Source organism: Anopheles coluzzii, chromosome 3 (genome assembly GCF_943734685.1).
Source record: "Anopheles coluzzii chromosome 3, AcolN3, whole genome shotgun sequence".
In the NCBI taxonomy this organism is placed as follows: Eukaryota; Metazoa; Arthropoda; class Insecta; order Diptera; family Culicidae; genus Anopheles; species Anopheles coluzzii.
This window is the reverse complement of record NC_064671.1, coordinates 80,710,107-80,731,589: the sequence shown is the minus strand read 5'-3', so window position 1 is coordinate 80,731,589 and position 21,483 is coordinate 80,710,107. Positions and strand designations below refer to the sequence as shown.

Here is a 21,483-nt window from a genome sequence, read left to right as displayed (position 1 = left end):
TCGCTGGAAACGATTCTGATACTCGGTAGCTACTTGTTAAGCAGAAGTAGGAACTGCCGCTGACATGGAGATACCGCTGCGAAAAATGTATATTTGTGCCAATATAAAAAGGCTTTTTTTATGCACGACTAAAAAGTTTTAGAGAAATCTTCTTTTCTGGTTATTCGTAGAAGGATGTTACCATTGGAGCTAACGGACCCAATGAATCCGTTTCGTGCGAAATGTTGTTCGTTTCAGGCGGCAAGTTCCCCGAATTTGTCATTGGTCGTTATTAGTTACATTCTTGCTATTCGCTTTTTATAACTATTTTTTTACATTTGTACAGAAACTGGATCTTTTGCTGTTTCACGTCTTTTCTAACTCTTCGTTTGATTTGACAAAATGCACATTGTAGACATTGATCTGCTGTACAATTGCATTCCTTTTTATTGCGCACAACAAGTATCAAGTACCGAAGAAGTGGTCAAAACCGCAATCAACGTTTTGTGCAGAGGAAATTCAAAAGTTAAATTCAAGATAAATGGTTAGAAGCAATCATGAAGCATGAGAATTCTAATTTCTGTGTGTTGGAACATTGTTTCTGCGCATTGGAGAGAACCCAAAAGATGGTTTCATATGAATTGTTAAAAGCCAATTTGAATGGAAAAGGAATATAATGTTAGGATTCTTGCAACCGTTTTCGCAAAAAATCATGAAGTTTGAGGGACGCTTAAGATTGCCGGATTTAAAACGAGTAAAGATTCTTCAAATCTTTGTGGAGTTATATAAGAGCTCTAAGTAAGATGTGTTTTAGAAATAGAAACTAGAAAACTACCACGTAAACCAAAAGTGTATAATAAATGGTTATAAGGTCTGCTATAAGGTCTGATATAAGCCGTCTGCTGAACATCTGAACATTCGGGATCTGCATATCTCGGGATTTATAGAGGCAATGTTATGTCGTGAAAGGTATATTTATTAATCCTGAAGATCACAATACTAAGAAAAGTATGTTTTTTTACATCGTTAATGCTATTCCTTTTCATGTTTTATGCCCAAAAAAGAAATCCAGTAGCATAAAGTGCATGATTGGATGTTGTAGTCGTTGTAGTTGTAGGACTCATAGGGTTATTCCAAAAAAGATATAAACCAAAGATCAACCCGATAAGAAGTTTAAAGTATTACAGTGAGTTAGGGTCGATTTAACCGATTTAGCACGATCCAGGTAATGTTGTAAGAATTATTCTGCAAGCAGGAAAGGGGAAACTAACACCCTTAGGTAATCACAGGTCAGCTACTTGGGAAGACTATTACTCTAGTGAGTCCTGGCCCATGTGTGAATCGTCGTCTTCAATGTTTGTAATCTTGTATAAAATGCTAAAAATACTTTATCTTTACACATAACTACAGAGATGTTATATTACAATACACTAGGAACTATTTTTGAATTCTACTCATTTTTTACATTTCACTCTTATCGATCTTACTTCAAGTTTGAGAACACACACATAATAGTGCTCCAAATCAATGCATTCTTTGACAATTCTCTAGATTTGTACACAGTATGCAAAGCCTGCTTAGCCTAGTAAGTTGTTTACAAAACCTGGAAGACTTTTCGTTAGAGCTCATGAATTTTCTAGGAATTATTGTATAAAACAAGTGTTTGGAAATATTCTAACCTGATGCTCAGAACTGATTTACTTATTGCTGGTTGAACTATGTACCTCTGTACGGACTAAAACTTATATTTTAATTATATTATGATTATATTCAGCCTGCAGTCGAAAATAAAAACAATTGCTGCAAAACTGCCCGTAAGTTCCCGTAAACAATGAACTCACTACCATCAGACAAAGTTAATTAAAACTAACTTTCCACTTACCAAACACACGCAGGCACACACACACCTAGCCACTGCGTTTGCTTGTGGGTAAAATGTCAACATTATGCTTATTTCCTAGCGTCTTGCTGCGCTTGCTGTCGCCTTGCCGAGTTCCTGCCCCGTGTACAAACACCAAAAAACTCCAACCCAGTGATGCGCATCGTTCCGGAATTTACAAAACTCTCCGTCCGTCGGTAACTTTCCAATCGTAATTTCCTTTGTATCACCGACCGACGGGCATGCCAGCAGGAGCAAGTTGTGTGCTTCTTGTTATTATTACCTTTTTTTCTGTTGTTACAATTGGTAGGAACCCCCGGACAACCTTCACACACCCCCAGCAGCGAATGAAAAACTCATCTACTAAAACGGCCTGGCAAAAACCCATCGAGCGAATTGGCCATTCTCTCGCACACCCGCCGCCTACCATCTATACCAATTTAAATGAACGGTGTATGTGCGGGACAGTTGCCTAGACAGAAGAGGGGAGATCAACGGGAGTCACAGTCCCCTTTTTGTCAGATTTTATTCCCCCCTCTCAGTCTGCTTTTTTGTGTAGGGAAGATGACGAAGATAAACCTACACTATTTCATCTCATAATCAAAGAAATAAAATTTAATCGTAAAGTAAACACACCGGGGAATCCGGTGTAAGTGTGTGGCAAGGCAAGGGGGAGAGTAACTTCTCCAGCAAAACGATTCAGTAGGGGCCCTCTGGGATGGTTCAAACACCGATGGGGGAGGGAGACCCATTCCCCGGAATGTGAGTTGGGGGATGGGATGTTTTCCCTTGGGGGAAAAGCAGGAGGAAAGACACGATGTGCGATAAACATGGAACATGGATGCTCATCACGCAATGAATGTACGTACTTCCAGCGCGCTGGGGTTGGTTGTGTTGAGCCGGAAAAGTACATTTTATTGGTGTGAATATTGGGACGCCCTTTTTGCTGGCCTAGGAGTTGTCGTATTCTAACCAAGTGGAATAGGAGCTAGGGAGGCCCCTGCATTGCCACATTGGGTTGGGCTGGGGCAAACACCCTCATCACGACTTTAATAGATACAACCCTATCAATCTAGTAGCCGAGTAGTCGCCCCCTTGCTTCGGTAGCGTTTCCCGGTTGCCAAAGCAATGAGGAGGAGCAGGTTTTCTTCACACCTTATTAATCAGCAACCCCTGCAGTGGAAGAGCCCGAGATGACAGACTGCTTCGATTGCTGGATGAGCTAGCAGTAGCCACCCAGGAGTGGGGCCCGCGTTTGCTGGCATCAGTTTTAATCGGTCCCTCTTTTTTAACCCACAGCACAGCAACGGAAGTTAATCCATCCGCCAGCGGCGGATGTTTCGAGTGACAGAAGCGGAGACTTACATAAATTACCCAAATTTAGTACAACGCACGGCTCACGGTGCAGGATATCCTTTCTAAAAACGGACACCTAATGAAACGCTGCTTCTCTCCCCCACCCGTCGGTCGGTGAGGGACTCCCTGTGGTGACGAGCAACTGCAAACCGATAAACATCCGGAGCTGCTAAGCCATGGCGTAACAACAGCACACGTTGAATGTAGAAAAACGGCCAGAAAAATGGGGAAAACTCTCTCCAGCACCAAAAACATCCAGCTAGCTCGCAGCGCGCTGCCAATGTCCTTTCGGCTCACACTCTGTCGCCAGCGTTCTGCTGTGGAGCGCCCGTGCCAGCGCATCGTTCGGGACGGGGAGCGTTGAGGCGCCGCACCAGACGCAGACGTTTGCAAGGCAAAAGTTTTCCGTTTTCCGCACCGCTGGTGTGTAATAATCGTTCAACGAGCCATCGGAAAATTCGATGCCTGAACGCTTTACGGGATGGCGCCTCGCAAACCCATTTTGCACAGACCAAGTCCTGTGTGGCTGGTGGGCTGGCTAGGAGATATGGAGTGGAAAGCTTCGTGGAGTTTTTGTTTTCTGTTGATTGGTCGGGGGGATTCTGTGTAACTGGCGCGTGGCGCGCGTTCCACAATTAAAGTCTTCCCCGGGAGTAGACTCAGCATTATTTTTGTGCCGATAAGCAGGACGTTCAATATACGGGAGGAAGGCAAAGCGAGAGAGAAGTACAGGGAGGTGTGGGAAATTAATCAACTTGAGCTGTTGGGGGGAAAAGTTTTCGCTTCCTCGCCCGGGCTGAATGGGAAATGGCATGGTCCAGCCTGATGATTTAAGCGACGCATCCAATAACCGGCCATGGTTGCCTCAGGGGGTTTTTCCATGAATGAGTTAGAAGAGAGAGAGAGAAAGAGGGCGTTATATTTTGGGGTACAATTTGAATTCATAAGCTGATGTAAACCACGGTGGGCATGATTCCTTTTTGTCCATAAACAATTAAATCCGCACATAGCTGGGGGGTATAGTTTTGCTTGATTTCACACTTTAATTGGACGGATTTTAACGGGCTAAACAGTTAATAAATGCCTCAGGTTTTGTTCGGCACAATCGGCAGTTGGGGCGAATCATGCTCGCAGGTCAATCGTATGAATAATTCAACTTTAGATCTCAGATGTTGATGATAAAGGGATTCGGCCTGTTGAAACATTGAAGAACAGCCACACAATCGTATGCTCAATAAATGATACATTTAACTTGTACAGTTGTTTTTGTATGCATATCTGTATGGATGGGTAAAGATGGCATACATTTGGAGTCGACTCCAAATCGACTTTGAACTTGGAATCGTCCAGAATCGCCCAGAATCGCCCAGAATCGTCCAGAGTCGTCCAGAGTCGTCCAGAGTCGACCTGGACGGAACTAGTGGTTCAAATTTTTGCCGGAGTCGGAATCGGACTAACAATAGCCGAAGTTGGTGCTCCAGAGAGCACAACACTAATACATATCTCAACCGGTTCCTGAGCTAGACTTATAATTTAGATACCATTCGGTAGATTATCTACCTGAGCATTTTTTAATTGAAGATCATTATCCTTTGCACACTCAGCAAATCAGATCAAACACCTCACACCAAGTAAATCTATAAATTGTTACCACTAGCAATAACATTTGATTAAGACAAAAACACATTCCAAAACCAAATGTACGAAACCCACAACTTATTTTGAGTATAAATAAAACCAATGCCGTTCATGGCAGGTCAAATACGTTCGGACTGTCAAGAGAAGACAATGGCCTTCCTACATCAATCGATTTCTCATTTAACGAGTTTAGTTATGTCCCCCAACCCAAGGCAAGACCTCTAAACTACACCATCTCAAGTAAGGAAAGCCTCTTAAAGGTTTCTATGATCGCCTGGACGCTCAAGTGTCGAAGGTCCGTTTCGAACAAAGTTTACTTTCACCTCGGCTCATTATTTATATACATTTTTTTTATAGAGACTTTGAGCCGATTGGCCTCGTTTGCCTCTTTATATCCGTTGATTAATTCTAAAACACAAAATATAACCTCATGTCATGGCTCTCATGTCAGCAAAACACTGACCTACCGCGACGTGTACGCACGATCATCACATTACATGGCGACCGTATCCAAATTCAAACTTACTACAATATTTTAACAATTTCAATCTACATTTTCTTAGTTTTTTTTTTTGTAATTTTACTTACAATTTTACTTACAACTATGTCCATTGTTATCATTCCGTCAAGAAACTAAATTCCAATCATGTAAAACAATACATCCTTGCTTGAAAAGAAAAAATCCTCATTGTGTGAAGATATTTTCGCCACACACAATAAGTTGCTGAATTAATAAATATATTATGTAATATTCGGTACTTTCGAACCATCTTTAGAACCATAAACTAATTTCATAAATATATGGCGAAATTGTGTACAAAGAGGCAAGCTGATGAACTGGGTTGATGATTACATTTACTTTTACATTTACAGCATAAAAAAGTCTGATTGAATTCTCATCACATCCGAACTCATCTCGCAAAACATAGTTCCATTTAAGCCTTTTTTACACCGAAGCTTGCCTACTTCAAGGCAACAAGAGCATATGAGATTCCAGCCAGAGGTTTTAGCCCGAAAGGATACATCGGCAACGCATTCGTTTACATGGAATCCGTTGAATGTTTACGTGCTGTTGTAAATGTGAATGAAACAGTAATTAAACCAGATACTTCGTGTATTAATTTCCAGCTAAAACTTCTCCCGTTGCATTACTGAAAAATGCCAGAGTTACAAAAACGATCCGTAAAGTTGATTAATTCCGAAAACAACCTCCACACCCTTATAGCTCCAGAGATTCAGTAGTTCCAGTGATTCAGTAGCGATCGATGCACTGGAACCAACAACCATCAAAAAAAAGCTATAAATCGGATGGAAAATAATAAACAAAAACAATGCGCAAACTTACCTCCCGGCCATGCTGCCGGCGCTGCCGTGCTCAATTGTTACCAATCATTGCGCCATCAATAGCCTTGCACAAAAACAAACCAACCGGTGGTACTAATAATTTACCCAACACGGTTGGCGAAACTTCCCGGAACTTCCTGTAGCAATCTGTCCTCAGCGAAACTTTTTGCCACTCGTTTTCCGTCCATCCTCGTGCGCCCATTTTCTTCCGCAGTATAGAGTGGGAATGGGTAGCGGTGGAGGCTTCAGCTGAGAGATTGGCAAATTGTTTGTGTTTTTGTTTTTGGTTGTTTGGTGCAAAAGTTTTGCTCTAATTGCTACGCTTTAGCAGGAGAGTGGCAGCGCTGGTCCGATAAACACACTGGCACCGCTCTCCCATGCCATGCAACTCCTGTAAGTGACCTTTGGCACGGTGCTAGTGATGGGTAAAGTTGGCAAAAATCCGGAGTCGACTCCGATCCGACTCCGATAAATTCGGAATCGACTCCGGAAGGTAGGTCCGCGCTGCAATATGCGGAGTCGTTCGGAATCGTCCGGAGTCGTACGGAGTCGCCCGGAGTCGCCCGGAGTCGCCCGGAGTCGGAGTCATTCGGAGTCATCCGGAGTCGTTCGGAGTCGTCCGGAGTCGTCCGGAGTCGCCCGGAGTCGGAGTCGTCCGGAGTCGTTCGGGTTCGTTCGGAGTCGTCCGGAGTCGTTCGGAGTCGTTCGGAGTTGTCCGGAGTCGTCCGGAGTCGTTCGGAGTCGGAGTCGTTCGGAGTCGTTCGGAGTCGTTCGGAGTCGTCGACTCCGGACGACTCCGGTCGACTCCGGACGACTCCGAACGACTCCGACTCCGGGCGGATCTAGTGGTTCCATTTTGCCGGAGTTGGAATCGAACTAACAATAGTCGGAGTCGGATCGGAGCCGTGGGTGCGCTCCATACAGCACATCACTACACGGTGCAAAAGTTTCAATATTGTGGCCATTTTATGACAAACTCAACTAGGAAGCTGTCGGAGTTCGTCTCCGCGTTAGAACCGTGGGAGTGTGTAGCTTTGGAGTGGGGACGAAAAAAAAAAGAACGATGGGATCACTTTCATTCAAGTTCGGTTCCCACACACGCTGATGAATAGAGGTGTACGGTCATACACACGATCGGAATCGGTGTGTGCCCTTGGCCACGGCCACGGGTCCTCACATTTGGGATATGCTAATAGAATATTTTTCTTCTTGAGCACGTACTCGTCCCATTGTCCTAAGTAAATAACTCCGTTTTCCCGGACCGCAATCAAAGCAGCACATGTTTTCGGTTTCGGTGGTTTCGCTCCTCGAAGGAGATCGAGGGGGCAGAGGTTTTATTGACGGGGTTGTGGAGAAGTATGGGTTGTATGGGTGAAGTTTCTAAACCGCAGCCCTAAGCTTGATGGGTGGGTTTCGGTTTGAGTTTGAGGTCTCAATTCTATGGGGTGTGCCCAAAAGTTCGGTTGTGATTGGAGTTGGAATCCCCAAAAGCGATGTGCTTTTTTATAGTAGTGTGCTGATAGATTGGACCAATGGTTTACCGAGGTTATCTTACTTTCTAATGTTTTTGGTCAATTGTTTTGTATTATTGTGAACCAACAAATTACACAACATTAAACATTAATTAAACTTTAATACCAAAAGCTGTTGTTTTACAGGGTTTTATACCTAATTTCGCAAGCGGAGCAACGTTGAACGCAACTGCAGCATTTAACAAGACAAGCGCATCAGTTGTTTTCAGAACGTCATAATGCTTAAGAAAACCTTCGCACTTGATATCACAAGTGCGGTACAAAATATTCCAGTGTTGCGGATTCAAGTAAGTATTCAACTACATTTATTTAAATGCTTTCAAGTCAATTGAGAGCTTGCAAAATCGGTTGTTTACAAGTTTTAGAGGAAAAAACAACAATACTTTTTCACGTAAATTCACATTTATAAGGGACGAACACCTTACAATTACTTTCCCATTACTTTAGCATTACTTTGAACACGTTTATAGGCGGTGGTAAAATGATTGCTTTAAGCCGCAAAACCCTTTGTGATATTGTGTACTGTGCTTGTGATATCAAATGCGAAGGTTGTCTTGATCGTGATGACGTTCCGAAAACAACTGATGCGCTTGTCTTGTCAATTGCTGTAGTTACGTTTAATGTTGCTAAGCTTGCGAAATAAAGTAAAAACTCATGTTTTTACAATAAAAAGTCTATAATATTCAGTCAAAATAAAATTAAAAATGTGATAAACGAAAAACATAGAAGATATGAAAAACATAAATCGCAATATTGTAATATTAAAAAAGAAATAAATAATACAGTAGAACGTCGTTTATCCGGGCAGCTCGGGACCGAGCGGTGGCCGGTTAATCGATTTCCACGGATAATGGTCCAAGAAATGTCAAATTCATAATTTTTTTTTAAAATTCACTGGTTTTACTAGAAATTCACATCAAAATAATCGATTAATCACCAGTAGAATATTTTTTGAATCAATAACAATAGATTTAAAATTGTCTTTTATCAAAAATGAAGTTAAAAAGTATCACTAGACACTAGATTGCTGCACAACAAATGTTTTTGCTAACCGGTTCATCGCAGAAAATGTTCGCCAACTGTCAAATTCATGCGCACGGTTAAGCCGCCCGCCAGTTAATCCGTCCCTGGAAAATCGACGTTCTACTGTAGTTCAAATTAAACAATAATCAGTATAGATAAAACTGCTTCTTTGCTGTGCGCCTTGAAGTATGGAATTTAAGTATTATTTTACTTTGTATAGTTTTTAACATGTTTTGCTAAAGTATAAATACAAGTAACGAATCTAATCAGTTTGTTTTTATACATGACATAATATCAACCTTTTACCTCCCAAACACAATCAACCAGACAGACAGACAGAGAAGACTACAATTAAAAAGGTAAAGAAAAGCAAGGATATGAAAAAGATTAAAAAACAACAACGATGTAACAAGAAAAGAGTGTGAAAAGAAGTAAATGAGTAAGTGAATAAGTTCATTGAAAAAAGAGTAAAGTAGATTACATAGAAGTAGAATAAAAATAATTAAACCAAAATAATATTGAATGCCATACAACTAGAAAACACAAAAGAGTATAACATGTAACATGTAATAACATGTATGTTCGATCTGAACGGTTACATTAAATGCTCAAAATAATTACGTCACCTAACAAACACCATCTTTAAAAAAAATAAAATAAAAACCATTTCTTTAAACAAGTAAAAAAGGCACAACTTTTTGCGCTCACCTAACACACACAATACACACACGCCCGAAAAAGTCGCCCTTTTCTAGGTGTGAGTTGGATGGGAGGGGTGGGAAGTGAGGGTGAGCTCATGTGTTGGTGTGCTATAAAAACACTCCACAATTTTGACCCTTTTTCCCCCCTCTTTTTTTTTTGGCCACCAGCCGCAGCGACCGGTGGCCAACGAGTGGCTAACAACCGTGAGGATAAATATGACCAATAAACTACGGCAACCGGTCAATTGTGGGAAAACAGAGAGCAAACAACAAAAAAAACGAAAAAACACAGTACGAAATGGGTTGCTTGGACGAAACGCTCGGCTGTAAAAAAGAGCGACCCGTACCGTTGATTTTTCCTATTCAACCGTATCCTAGGTCCTGGCTGGGCAATGGCTGAACCCGTGGCTGAATGAGAGAAAGAAAGAGAGAGGTAATGGTGTGGTCCTGTGTGGTCAACAGTGAGAACAGTTTTTCATTTTCAACAACCCGCTAAATGCTGCCTTTGAAATGGATACAACATCCTACTTCAGCACAGTCGCTTGGGAGACGGCGATGCAGCCAGACACAGACAGGTCGGGCAAGGATTAGAACAATGTGTGTGTGTGTGTCTGTATAAGCTTAGGTTGGTTTTAGTACAGCCATGTACACACACACACACAATCATTGCTCATAAAATTTATTACCATCACCGCTCTCCGATAAAACGGGTACGATAAAAACCACGCTCGGCAACCAAAGCGAGAGACACTAACGGTGGTGTTAGCGTTTTCCACCAGGGGACGGCGGGCGGGGAGTGAAAAGTGGAAAGCTCTTAAAAGCTTACAGCTTTTTGTTGCCCTCTATCCAAGGAAGTTGCTGCCGTGTTTTTTTGGTTTTCACAGCCGACTGTAAAACGAATCTGCCGACGTGCCCCACAGCAAGGGGCGGAGATTTGTTGCACCACCGCAACCTATTTGCTTAAAAGTTACCTCAATTTTCCACATTGCCGCTCCCCCCTCCCCCATATGCCTTGCCAGGTCCAGGGGTTTTAATGGGCTACGGTTATTGCATGATAATAATAAAGCAAACGTTGTGTACACGCTCTTAACACCCCACACCTCATTTACACACGATCGCCGAATAGAGCCGAACTCCGTAGAAACCCCCCTTTTACACTCCGGCCACTTCGGAGGGAGGAAAACTAAACCTAGCACCAAAAACTAGAGTAACGAGCTAATTTCTTTCCACGATAGAAACACATCAGCATACCGAAGAGGAAGCCACAAACAACAACATACACTCACACATTTTACATAAAATTTGCATCCAATTTTCACTCGCGCAAAACACAATTTATTATATTGAGCTTCCACTTTCCATTTTACACGCTTCCGAAACAGGGTGGGGAGGTTTTTTGTTCCCCCTCAAGAAGGTAACACGTACAAAAAAGTTGTCCAATTTGGGGTGTTCCTTTTTTCCTTTTTTGTTACAATTATTTCTCCAGTAATGGTCTAATAAATTGAAAACCCGTTTACGTCCTTCCCCCCCGAACTATCGTTACCAATTACTAACACATCGTTCTACACAGTCTAATAAAAATGTATCTGCCCGGGGGAACGAGTCTTCGAGTTTCTGGTACATCTCCTCCTAGAACGTGCAGTCTGTTCCGCAGCATAGGGTCTTTTATCTTGCAATAATATATTTAAAAACAGAATGCGTGTGTGTGTGTGGTTGTGTGGGAATTGTTCGAAATGTTCTACACAAAAAAAACTGCAACACAATCTTCTTTGATTTTAATTTTTGTTTTTGTAAATATATGTATATCTATGCATCTAATCTGGCGGTGACTGTTATAACCTTGCTACAATCTCTATACTATATTGATATACATCCCTATCGCACTGGGAATTACACACACACACACCTACACGCTGATCCGAATGGAAATGTGTACAAGTGTAAGAAGTCTGGGTCTCTCTCTTGTCAAGACCTCGCGTCCGTTTCTTAAACCATTCTCAATCGTCTGACTCGTGTTGGGTCCTTTTGCTAAATGCGATATCGATACTAATAGTACCGTGTACATGCGGGAACTGACTGGAAGTCAATTTCGTGCAATGAAAAAGGAGCCTTCAGAGTGTGCGTGTGTGTGTACGGTTGGTACGGTGCTCCTACTTCACGTGTGGTACCTGACTACTGACAGGACCTACCGGGACACTGACTATCAACTTCAACATCGTTTTAACTACATCTAATTGGTCTCCTACGTGCTAAGGGAAAAGATGCAAACTTAGATTGATGGCATTGGAGAATTGGATGCGATTGTTGGGGAACTTCTTCTCCACGATCGAGCAGAAGAGTCGTTTCGCTGTCACTAACCTCATCTGTCAAAGGCCTTTTTTAAGCCGCATGAACACGATACTGTAAGACTCTGAAAACAGGAGTACACTCTTCTGGAAAGACTAAGCCGAACTCATTGCTCACAGCTCTCCCGTTGCGCATCAACTCTGCCTACATCTCTCTCCGCTCAACATCCGATGGAGCACCCACCAAAGTTTACGTTTACTATCTATATAAATTAATCGTTAATAACACAGTCAGTGATTTGTAATCATCTCGAGCGTTTGCGTTTTGCTGCACCGTTTTGTATCTATCCCTTTAGTATCCTAGTCCACTCGCGCAGTGTACCGCATGGTGGCTAGCCGCAGCCGTTCGGTTCTTCAACTGCGAGCCCCCCCGGCCGCCGGTCGCTCGTGCTCGATCGTGTACTGGCAAATGCTCGCACTAGCCGGCTTCTTCTGCGGCAACCGGACCGTGGTGGTGACCATCGGGACCACCGGAGCGTGTTGGGCCGGCAGCTCTACCACCATACTGCCAACGACCACTCCACCGACGCCGGCCGCGCCTGTAGACGAGGCGGTCGAGATGGTGGAGATTTGACTCTTGTACGGTGGTGGCGGTGGCAGTGGCTGCGACGCTGCTGGATGCTGCGATGAACCGGCGGGAAGAACGGTTGGGCCCGTAGTGGTGATGATGCTGCTGCTAGTGGTTGCTTCGGGCAGTGGACCCACGCCGTCCTGTACCGAGAGCGGGCGCACGAAGTTGTACCGGATCTCCTCCAGCTTGGCGGTGGTCGGCTGGGCGGCTGACGTTGCCGGTGGAGCTGCTGACTGGCTGAGGAGATCCTGCGACTCGAACAGCTTCATGACGGAGGGCCGATGCACCTTGACCGGTTCGTAGTACTTCATCTGCTTCTGCTTCAGCTGCTCGATCGCGTCCTGGTAGCTGGGCAGCCCGGACACGATCGTGTAGCTCGGCAGGGATTCCGCATCGTACGGGGGCGGCGTTTCGATGTCCATCGAGGAAAGTGTTTGCGAGCGTGCCGTCAGTACTGCAGAGGGAAGACAAGAAAGAGGTAAAAAAAGAGGTTAGGTTAGTGGTGGAATTGACCATAAAGAAGTAAGGAAGTGCTGTTTGTACGTGTTATATCGATGAGGCAGAGAAGAAAGCAAGCAGCTACGATGACTTAGTTACTGTTGTGGACAGACCGCTGCCTCATCCTGAGGGCTCGCCGTTGACAGCAGGGCTGTCATCCGGTGACGTCCTCAGTGAGGATCGCGGCGCGAGCAGGACCAGCCGTCCTCTCCCCGCATTGCGTGTGTGTTGTTTATATTATTTATTACCAATGTTAATTGTACCCATACCAAAGATAGTGACAAAATATATATTCTGTTTGTGCCGTACACACCACCGTCTCATGTTTGTTTTGTGCGGACACAACAGTGGCGACGAGGATGGGATCCTCCTCGCGTAGGGGGGGATCCTACAAAGGACCGACGCAGCACGGAGGTCACCATCGCGGTTCCACCATCGCGCAACCGCCATCGCGCAGGATGGGCACGCTTGGGCTTGCGTGAAGCCCTGAAGGGATCCTCACTCCGCTGCAGCACTATACCGGACAAAGCGAGGGGACATTCCGCTTTGGACCGTCGTCACACGGCATCACCGCCGCCCGCTGCAGCGTCATCGGACACACTGGTGCAGTATTGTCGTGCGCGGCATCACGGCCGCCCGTGCTGCACCAGCATCATCGTCGAGCCCGGTGAGCAGGCACAGTGCTGAGGCATATCGGCTGCCCCCTGTCCATCTTCATCGCCGGCGCTCCAGCTGCACAGGTGCATCTCGACGGCGGCACCACTGTCGCCCCTGTGCAGCAACATCGTATGTGTCCCGGGTCACAGTCGTCGTGCGCGGCATCACGGTCGCCCCCTGTGTACCCTCATCATCATCGTCAACGTCATCATCATCCTGCGCGCCCTGCACAGCAGTTCACCGGCAGCGACATCACGGTCGCCCCTGTGCAGCGGTTCCGGCTGAGCGGTCGAAGCGCGCGCGGCACCACGGCCGCCCCCTGCTCACCCGCACAGTGACGCCCCATCGGCAGCAGCATCCGGGAGAGCTGCCTCATCATCATCGGCGTCAGGTGCAACAGCCATCGACAGCGGCAGGATTATCCGCTACTGTTGCACCATCAACAACAACACCAACAACAACACCACAGCGGCTGCAACGGAACGAGCGACCGCAGCACATCGGCTGCCCCCTGTTGCAGCCCGCAACGCTCATCCCATTCGAGCGTTAGACACGGAGGCCGGTCATCACTCTCCCCCGTTTTACACAGCGCCACTTGAGCCGTACGCTTGCCACGCCGGTTTTAATTACATTAAAACCGCTGCGTCGGCTTAAGCCGTACCGGCCTAATTAAAACGGGGAGATGTTGTGGACAGACCGCTGCCTCATCCTGAGGGCTCGCCGTTGACAGCAGGGCTGTCATCCGGTGACGTCCTCAGTGAGGATCGCGGCGCGAGCAGGACCAGCCGTCCTCTCCCCGCATTGCGTGTGTGTTGTTTATATTATTTATTACCAATGTTAATTGTACCCATACCAAAGATAGTGACAAAATATATATTCTGTTTGTGCCGTACACACCACCGTCTCATGTTTGTTTTGTGCGGACACAACAGTTACGACTTCCCAAGATCTTCAGGTTCACCGATAAAGTGCTTCTCTTTACAATTCGCCCCACAAAAGCGCTCTCCCTGGATACTAAAGACAAGTTGTCCCCTTTGATTCGAGCTCCGCTCAAGCAAGCACACACTCGAGAAGGAAGGGAATAAAATCGATCTATTCTTTCGGTTAGAGTGCCAATATTAAGTTCCTTCTCACGCTACGGAAAACGTCCAGACGGAGCCGTTTCAGTCGCAGCCGGGTTGGTCAGCATTTTTCATTCTGTCTTTGACGCAAGGACGCAATGCTCATCCATTTAATCCAATGTAATGTGCACCACATATGGCGCAAGAAGACACTTGCGTATCCTTTCCACACTGTTCGTTCGTCTTGCAAGTGTTGCATTCTATTCTGCTCTTTTCGGGGACGCTTTGTGCAATTCCCTTTTGGTGTATCGTGTGTTCTTGCGACAACGAACTTCTACGAAAGGCAGGACGCACACGCTAGGGTGGGCGATGATTTGAACATTCCGTCTCTCGGGAGGCCCTCGGGGTGTCGTATTTCTTCTTCTCCTTAGCGCACTGTACAATGGGCACGCCGCTACCGCCCATGCCCTCCCGGGATCGATTCTTGGTGGTGATGGTGGTGCTTCCAAGAAAGCATCAATCATGCCGAAGGGCTCGACCATTCCCGGGATAAAGAGCGGGGATAAAAAGATGGGTGGCTTGGTTGGCCCGAACCAAAACATTCCCTCACGGCACCCTGTGCCTTTGTATGCCAACTACTTTTTTTCTGTTTGACACCCCTCCCGCTGTAAGCTACGGCGAAATAAAGATGCGCTACTTGGGCGAAACAGGCGTTCGATATGCGCCAAAAACAGGATATTTAGACAATTCCGTAAAGCGACCAAGTAAGGGGAGCAGCGCGATGAAGGCAGCGATCGGGAGCGAAAACGAATCGTTGGTCATTTTTCATTCGCCGGGAAAGTGGCACCGGGGAACAGAAAACCCAGGGAGCCGGTGTGTGATAAAAGTGAACAAAGGAACGATTCTGGCTTGGGAAAAAGGATAAGACAGGAGCGGCTGGTAGTGCGATGCAATTTTTCGTCCGGCAAGTTTTAGCACAAAAGAATGGAATGGATGGCATTGGGCACCGGGCGCCTCTACTCCCTACCTGTTTCTTGCTTCACAGCAACCTAGAGGCCCACAATGCGGGCATCTCTTCTTGCAGGCATGCCATGAAATTCCAAACCCGATAAACGGTGAAAAGCACCCGAGCCGACCACCCAAATTCCTGCCATCCTTGCCAATGTCCGAGCGATTCAATGAAGTGATGCCTTAATGCGTCACCAACGCGCGTAGCATTTTCGTGTGGTTTATTGGGGCGAAAAAAAAATCCTATGGAAGCTAGCAGTAGCCGTCGACTCTCAGTGGGAGCCTTTATTGTGTTTTTCGTTAGGATCTTTGCACACACGCACACACCACACGCAGAGCCACGGCATCAGTTTAATGGGACGACGAAAGGATAAATAAAAGGATATTAATACTAGGCAGCTCACGCCTTACCTAACTTCCAGAGCCAACACGCCTCCATAGTCTGAACGGAATTCTTCGGAACTTCGTGACTGACGACAATTTTCGCACAAATAAAAGCACCTATTTGATGGGATCGATTCGGCTCTATCCAATTCCACAGTTTCCTTCCAGAAGTCTGTCTGACAGCGGTCGAAATGGTAGCAGCGTCTGGACACAGCACAGGAACGGACTAGAAATCGATTTCTTTTCTCCCAAAATCGTTCCCCGGTCACTAGCTCTTTAGCAATCGCACATATGAAGTTGCCATAGCTACCGCGTGGGAAAGAGACGAGCGTGTGCTGTTCTCTTTCTACAAAGCAACGGAACTGACCCGGACGAGGATCAAAAGCAATCAATTGTCAAGAAGGGATAAGCTTGATGAGCAATTCAGTAAAATTTAAATTTAAACATCAATTAAAACCCCTTTTATTTGCTGTTTTCTCCCATCAAGTGCAGTGCTGATTGGTTGTGTAAAAAGTGTACCATTTTTTACTCCTTTCCCCAATGTTTTAGGTCCTCAAATCGATCAAGATGTCCTTTCCGATCTGTCTTTATTACATTTTCCCGGCCGGACATTTTTTGTTGCCCAGTTTGCGTGCGTGTGTGTGTGCGTGTGTAACGGGGTATGCATATAAAGTGATCCATTAATATTCGATCGAACTCTCGTGTGATGATGGACCGGGATGGGGTTGGAAATTAAGGGACCGCCGGCAGTCAAACCCATATCGCCGCAACAATCGAACGCTCTAGAGCAAGAGCAGCAGCAGCAGCAGCACCCACGAAACCCACGAAGAGCCTTCTCGGAACGCATTGGAAATTGGAACTGGTCGGTCGCGGGATGCGCAGCAGCCTCCGTCTGGATCGACAAAAAAATTCGTTGCCCTCTCCATTCGTTATCGATGAAAATGACCGGCCCATAATTTGAAAGTTTGATGACGTGACAGTTTTAGCCGACCGACGGGACGAAGTTCCCGGTTGAAGCCATGGGGTTTACATGATTTTTATGAGCCTCTCTTTATGTGTTGGTTTTTTTCCTTTTTCCGTTTGTAATGTTGTGATTTGATCCTTGTTTTTTCTCCGCTTTCTTTCCTTTTCTCATTTTTGGATGCGCTCCGAAACTCTGGAAGGATTCCAACGACCGTAGCCGCACTCGGCAGGGGTCTACCAACCAAACATGCGGTACAGATCATTACGCACGTTCTTTCTCCCTTTTTGTTTATCTCTGCCCGGAGTTTTGTATCTCCTAACAACCATACGGACGTGATTATGTGATCAAAAACTCGACCGTGAAGGGATAACGATTAGCATTAGTCAGATCTTAGTTTTGTAGCCCGGGGCCCGGGAAACACTTGGAAAACAGGTACACAACAAAACACGTACACCTGCAGAGAGGCCCGTACGAGGTGACAACAATATGGATTCACATAAAACCACACATGTTTGGAAAAAGGGCACGCATTGGGTAATAGGAAGAGTTTATAAAACAACCATTATACATACCGAGGACCATCTCTTGAGAAATACCTGTTCTTTTTTGGGCGAACCTCTGCTCTTTTTCCCACTTACAAAAGCAGCGTCACCCATTGCACTTAAGGATGTATTTCGATCCATTTCTTTGCTGCAGGTTGTCGACCTAACACCAATGGACAGGAGAAAATAAACCCTACAAAAAAAAACCCCATTTCGACAAAGAAAAGGATGCCTCTTTGGAACGATATACAGCAAGATTGATACAAATCAAAACCGAATAGAAACTCCATTAAAGATAAGTCTCCCGAGAGGGCCCCCCGGCTGAAGGCGTAAAGGAAGCCGAATATGACAACTTCTTTGGCATTTCATTTCACCATTCTAGCGTCAAAAATGGAAAAGGGTCGCTTTGAACAAGAATGAGACGAAAAAAAACATACAAACACACCCGCAGATAACACTGAAGTGAACAGTCCACTGTGATGTACTAAATCAAGTAAGCGCTGGGATCTCCTTGGTGACAAGTACACCGTTTGTTTGGTGTCCTTTGATATCAACCCCGACACAAAAGGAGGTTTAGAGTTGTTCCCTCTTTTTGTACGGGTTTTATGAGAAATCTATGAATTATGGGTAAGTTTGCGCACAAAAATATAAACATTTCTTAGGAAAACAGGTATTTCCTGCTTTGTGTTGTGGTTTTTGCATCTGTGAGAGAAAATTGGACAACACAGAGTGTCCTTGGATGGCTGATTCTTGCTCTTGCGAGCCTCACTGATGCAACACACTGCGTACGAGAGTGCGATGATGATGCACTTGCGTATCTGCCTCGTACTGCCGTCTCCAGCAAGCAGAGAAGCACAAGTTCAACGACTTCCGATTCCGGGCGACCTGTCAAGTGGACGAGAGTTCCTCCATTGGGCGTTCTTCTGAGTTGGGGGGCACATTCTTGATCACTGAGACGTGAAATTATGCAATCGATAGACTGCGGTAGTTACGCTCAGGGACACAACCCCTCCAACAGGCCAGCCACCAGCGTTCTTCACAAGCCAGGCCCAAATACTCAGAGCCTGGTTGGTTGTTACCGTGCAACCATGAAACGGTGTGACGGTATCACGGCATCGTGTCTCAAGTGGAACTCCAAAACGTATACACCCACACACACACACCCGCACATCGTCCTCATGCGAGCAGCACAATGGCAACTTATAATTACAGGATGTTGTCGGCAAAAAGGAAGCCCGCACACCGAAAGAGTCTTTGGTGAATGTCAAAGACGGAGAGGCGTATCGAAAACTTCAAACCACGTATAGCACACGTATAGCCAGACGCCAGAGAAGTTTGCTTCCGGCTGGTTTGCTGTCTGGCATGCGAAATTCCCTTCCTCTCTCCAGAATGACTCCCGGTGTGTGTGTGTCTGTTTCTTCGCTGCCGGTGGTGTACGTTTCGGTTGACTGGAGCCCTTTCTCGTCTGCTGCCGGAGCAACGGAACCATCAATGCAGGTGGATTTCTCAAATTTCCAATTTTAAAGCCTACCGAAGCGAACATGCGAAGAGATGACGGCGTGACTCATTCCGGCGCACCCCAAGCACTGCGAAGGCATCAACCGAACCGTACGCAATTCATCTTCCTTACACAGTCGGCGGGATGTCCTTCCACGCCACTATCGCATGCCTCCCTTGCTCTCCTTATCGCCGTCTTGTCTTTCTTATCGGCATCATTTACTTTCGGCTCATAATCCCGCATCTATCCGATGCCATCAGAATCACCCTTGGTAATCTCGGTACGAAGTACAATTCAAACAGAGGACCACACACACACACACTTACAAACCATCGGAACATCATTCCGGAGCCGGTGAATGTAACATTTCAACATTCCTATTCTTGTGCTTCGTTTTTTTTGGCATGGGGAGGCTGGCTGTTGTTGCTCAACACCCTTCACGGTGCGTTTTCCATTTAGGAATGGAAAATAGTTTCACATGTCTTGGGTTGGGAGGGAGTGCGCCAAGGTGGGAAAGGAACCAAACCAAAAACAGCCCAGGCAATATTTATCGTTCGCCTCGACAACTCTAATCCACGTCGAATCGCGAATCCTTGGCGAATGATTGGGAGTAAGAAAGAGGGAAAGCGCCATACTTGGAGGGTGAGGGAACAGTCACTGTGCTGCTGCTACTGCTCTGCTGGATATCAGTTTCGAAAAAGGAAAAATAAATCGAAAAAAAACCTTCGATGAATGTATCATTTCGAGCCGTCCGTTACCGTGGCAAATTCGACTCAAACGAGCGCCAAAAAAAACGGCACGATCTCGGGAAGAAATCCTACATCCGTACATCTGTCGGAGGAGGACTGCCGAAGATGACAATGAATTGTTTGACAGACTCGCAACGCACGCAACGAAAACAACCATCATTCCATAAGAGCATGTGTGCGTATGCGTTCGGTGATAGCGGCAGATACGTACCGTGAATGGATTTTGATTCCGATACCGATGGATGAATCGTCGCCCCCATGGGCAATATTTATTTCCTCTCTTTCCGTTTCCTTCAGCTTGTTTTGCCTTTCTCCCGTATAGGGTAAAACACATTCCATTCGAGCTTTCTTCGGACCGAATTTTGCAACGCCAAGGCACCATGGTGATGCTTCTCTCCCGCTCTTCGCATGCACGTGGTCGTGCGCACCAACCGTCGTGCGCACCCAATCATTCTCGCCTGCTTTGATCGGAAATGTAAGTTTCTTGCTGCTTCTGTTTTGTACTGGACCGGTGGCTAGTGGAAGAGTACAGTACAGCTAGCAGGAAAAAGGAAACATCACCCGAATCCTTGAAATTTGCAAACTCGAACACGAACTTCGATCGAGAGTAAAAGGGAGAGAGAGAGCGTGAGAGAAATGGATGCAACAACAAAAAAACTTCAGCAAACAAATTTTTTCGGCGAAGGTTTTTTGCCCGTTTGTTTGCCTCCCCTGGTGGAAGCAAATAATGCTGCTGCTACTGCTGGCTGAAATGGCTGACGGCATCAATCGGGTTCCTTTTTTCCCTCTTCTTCTTCTGCTGTTGGTAGTTCCGTTCGGAATGTGTGTTCCCTGCCCTGTGCCGCGCTGCCTGCCGAAAACTATTTGCACCGATTGAAATGAATTTCAATTGAAAATGCATTTTTAGCCTCGGGCTCTAGTATGGTGAAATTGCAGTATACGGTTGTGCAATGTGTAAATAAGTTTTTCCGTTCCCAAAAAAAAAGAAATATATTCGAAAATACAGAACCCTCCGTTCGTTTGATTGCACGGGAAGATCCATGTGGATCGTTGGGGGGATGCGGAGAGAGGCGTTGCCTGATTTTCAGCCAGTGAAATGTTGAAGATTAATGGATGTCTATTGCGCCAACAGCATCGATTTTCGACCATTCGTCCTTACGTGTATGTGTCTGCTAAGGAGGCGATATCTTGAATTCGCTGCAACTTTTCTGATGAAAACGTTTGGAGAATTTATTTCCCTCATTTACGAAACACTTTAGCAATACTCGAGGCGATCCTAACGAAAGCGAAGGGGTTGCATAATTTGTGAACGGAAAGTTTCCCCATGATTCATCAGCGTAATAAGGGCATCAGTCTTGAAGAAAGAACTGCCGGGAACTACTGGAAGCCTTACCTTTGCATACGAAAGTGAAACACAACAGTCAGTCAGCAAGCCATTTCCCAGCAGTGCCGGTCATGGTGGACATACTATTGTGGGGGTTAGACTTGGCTAGTTTCGTGCGTGTACGTGTGTGCACTCACGTACACGCTCTAATGGATTGTTTGACTTCATCGATTTGCATATCACATCCGCTGGGCACGCAACCAAGTTCCTGGGACCTGGGAACTTTGGCAGTGCGCCCAAGTGTCATAGACTAATGTTTCACTATTAAACGCACACCCGAGTCACTCCTCTCCTTTAGGTCCTCGAACGCACGTAGAAGGGCGTTTTGGGTGCGCTGTTAGTTAATGTATCTAATCTAAATCGTCTCCAC

At 45.7% G+C, this 21,483-nt stretch overlaps 1 protein-coding gene across 1 annotated transcript in view; it reads right to left on the bottom strand.

Moving 5' to 3' along the window:
• Positions 1-9,724: 9,724 nt before the first annotated feature.
• The window catches only part of LOC120957066 (protein commissureless 2 homolog), a 55,081-nt gene continuing 43,322 nt past the window's right edge, over positions 9,725-21,483 (bottom strand). The window contains exon 2 of the mRNA XM_040379017.2: positions 9,725-12,822. Within this exon, the coding sequence (XP_040234951.2) occupies positions 12,152-12,822 (671 nt within the window). The 3' untranslated portion in view covers positions 9,725-12,151. The remainder of the gene's footprint in view (positions 12,823-21,483) is intronic.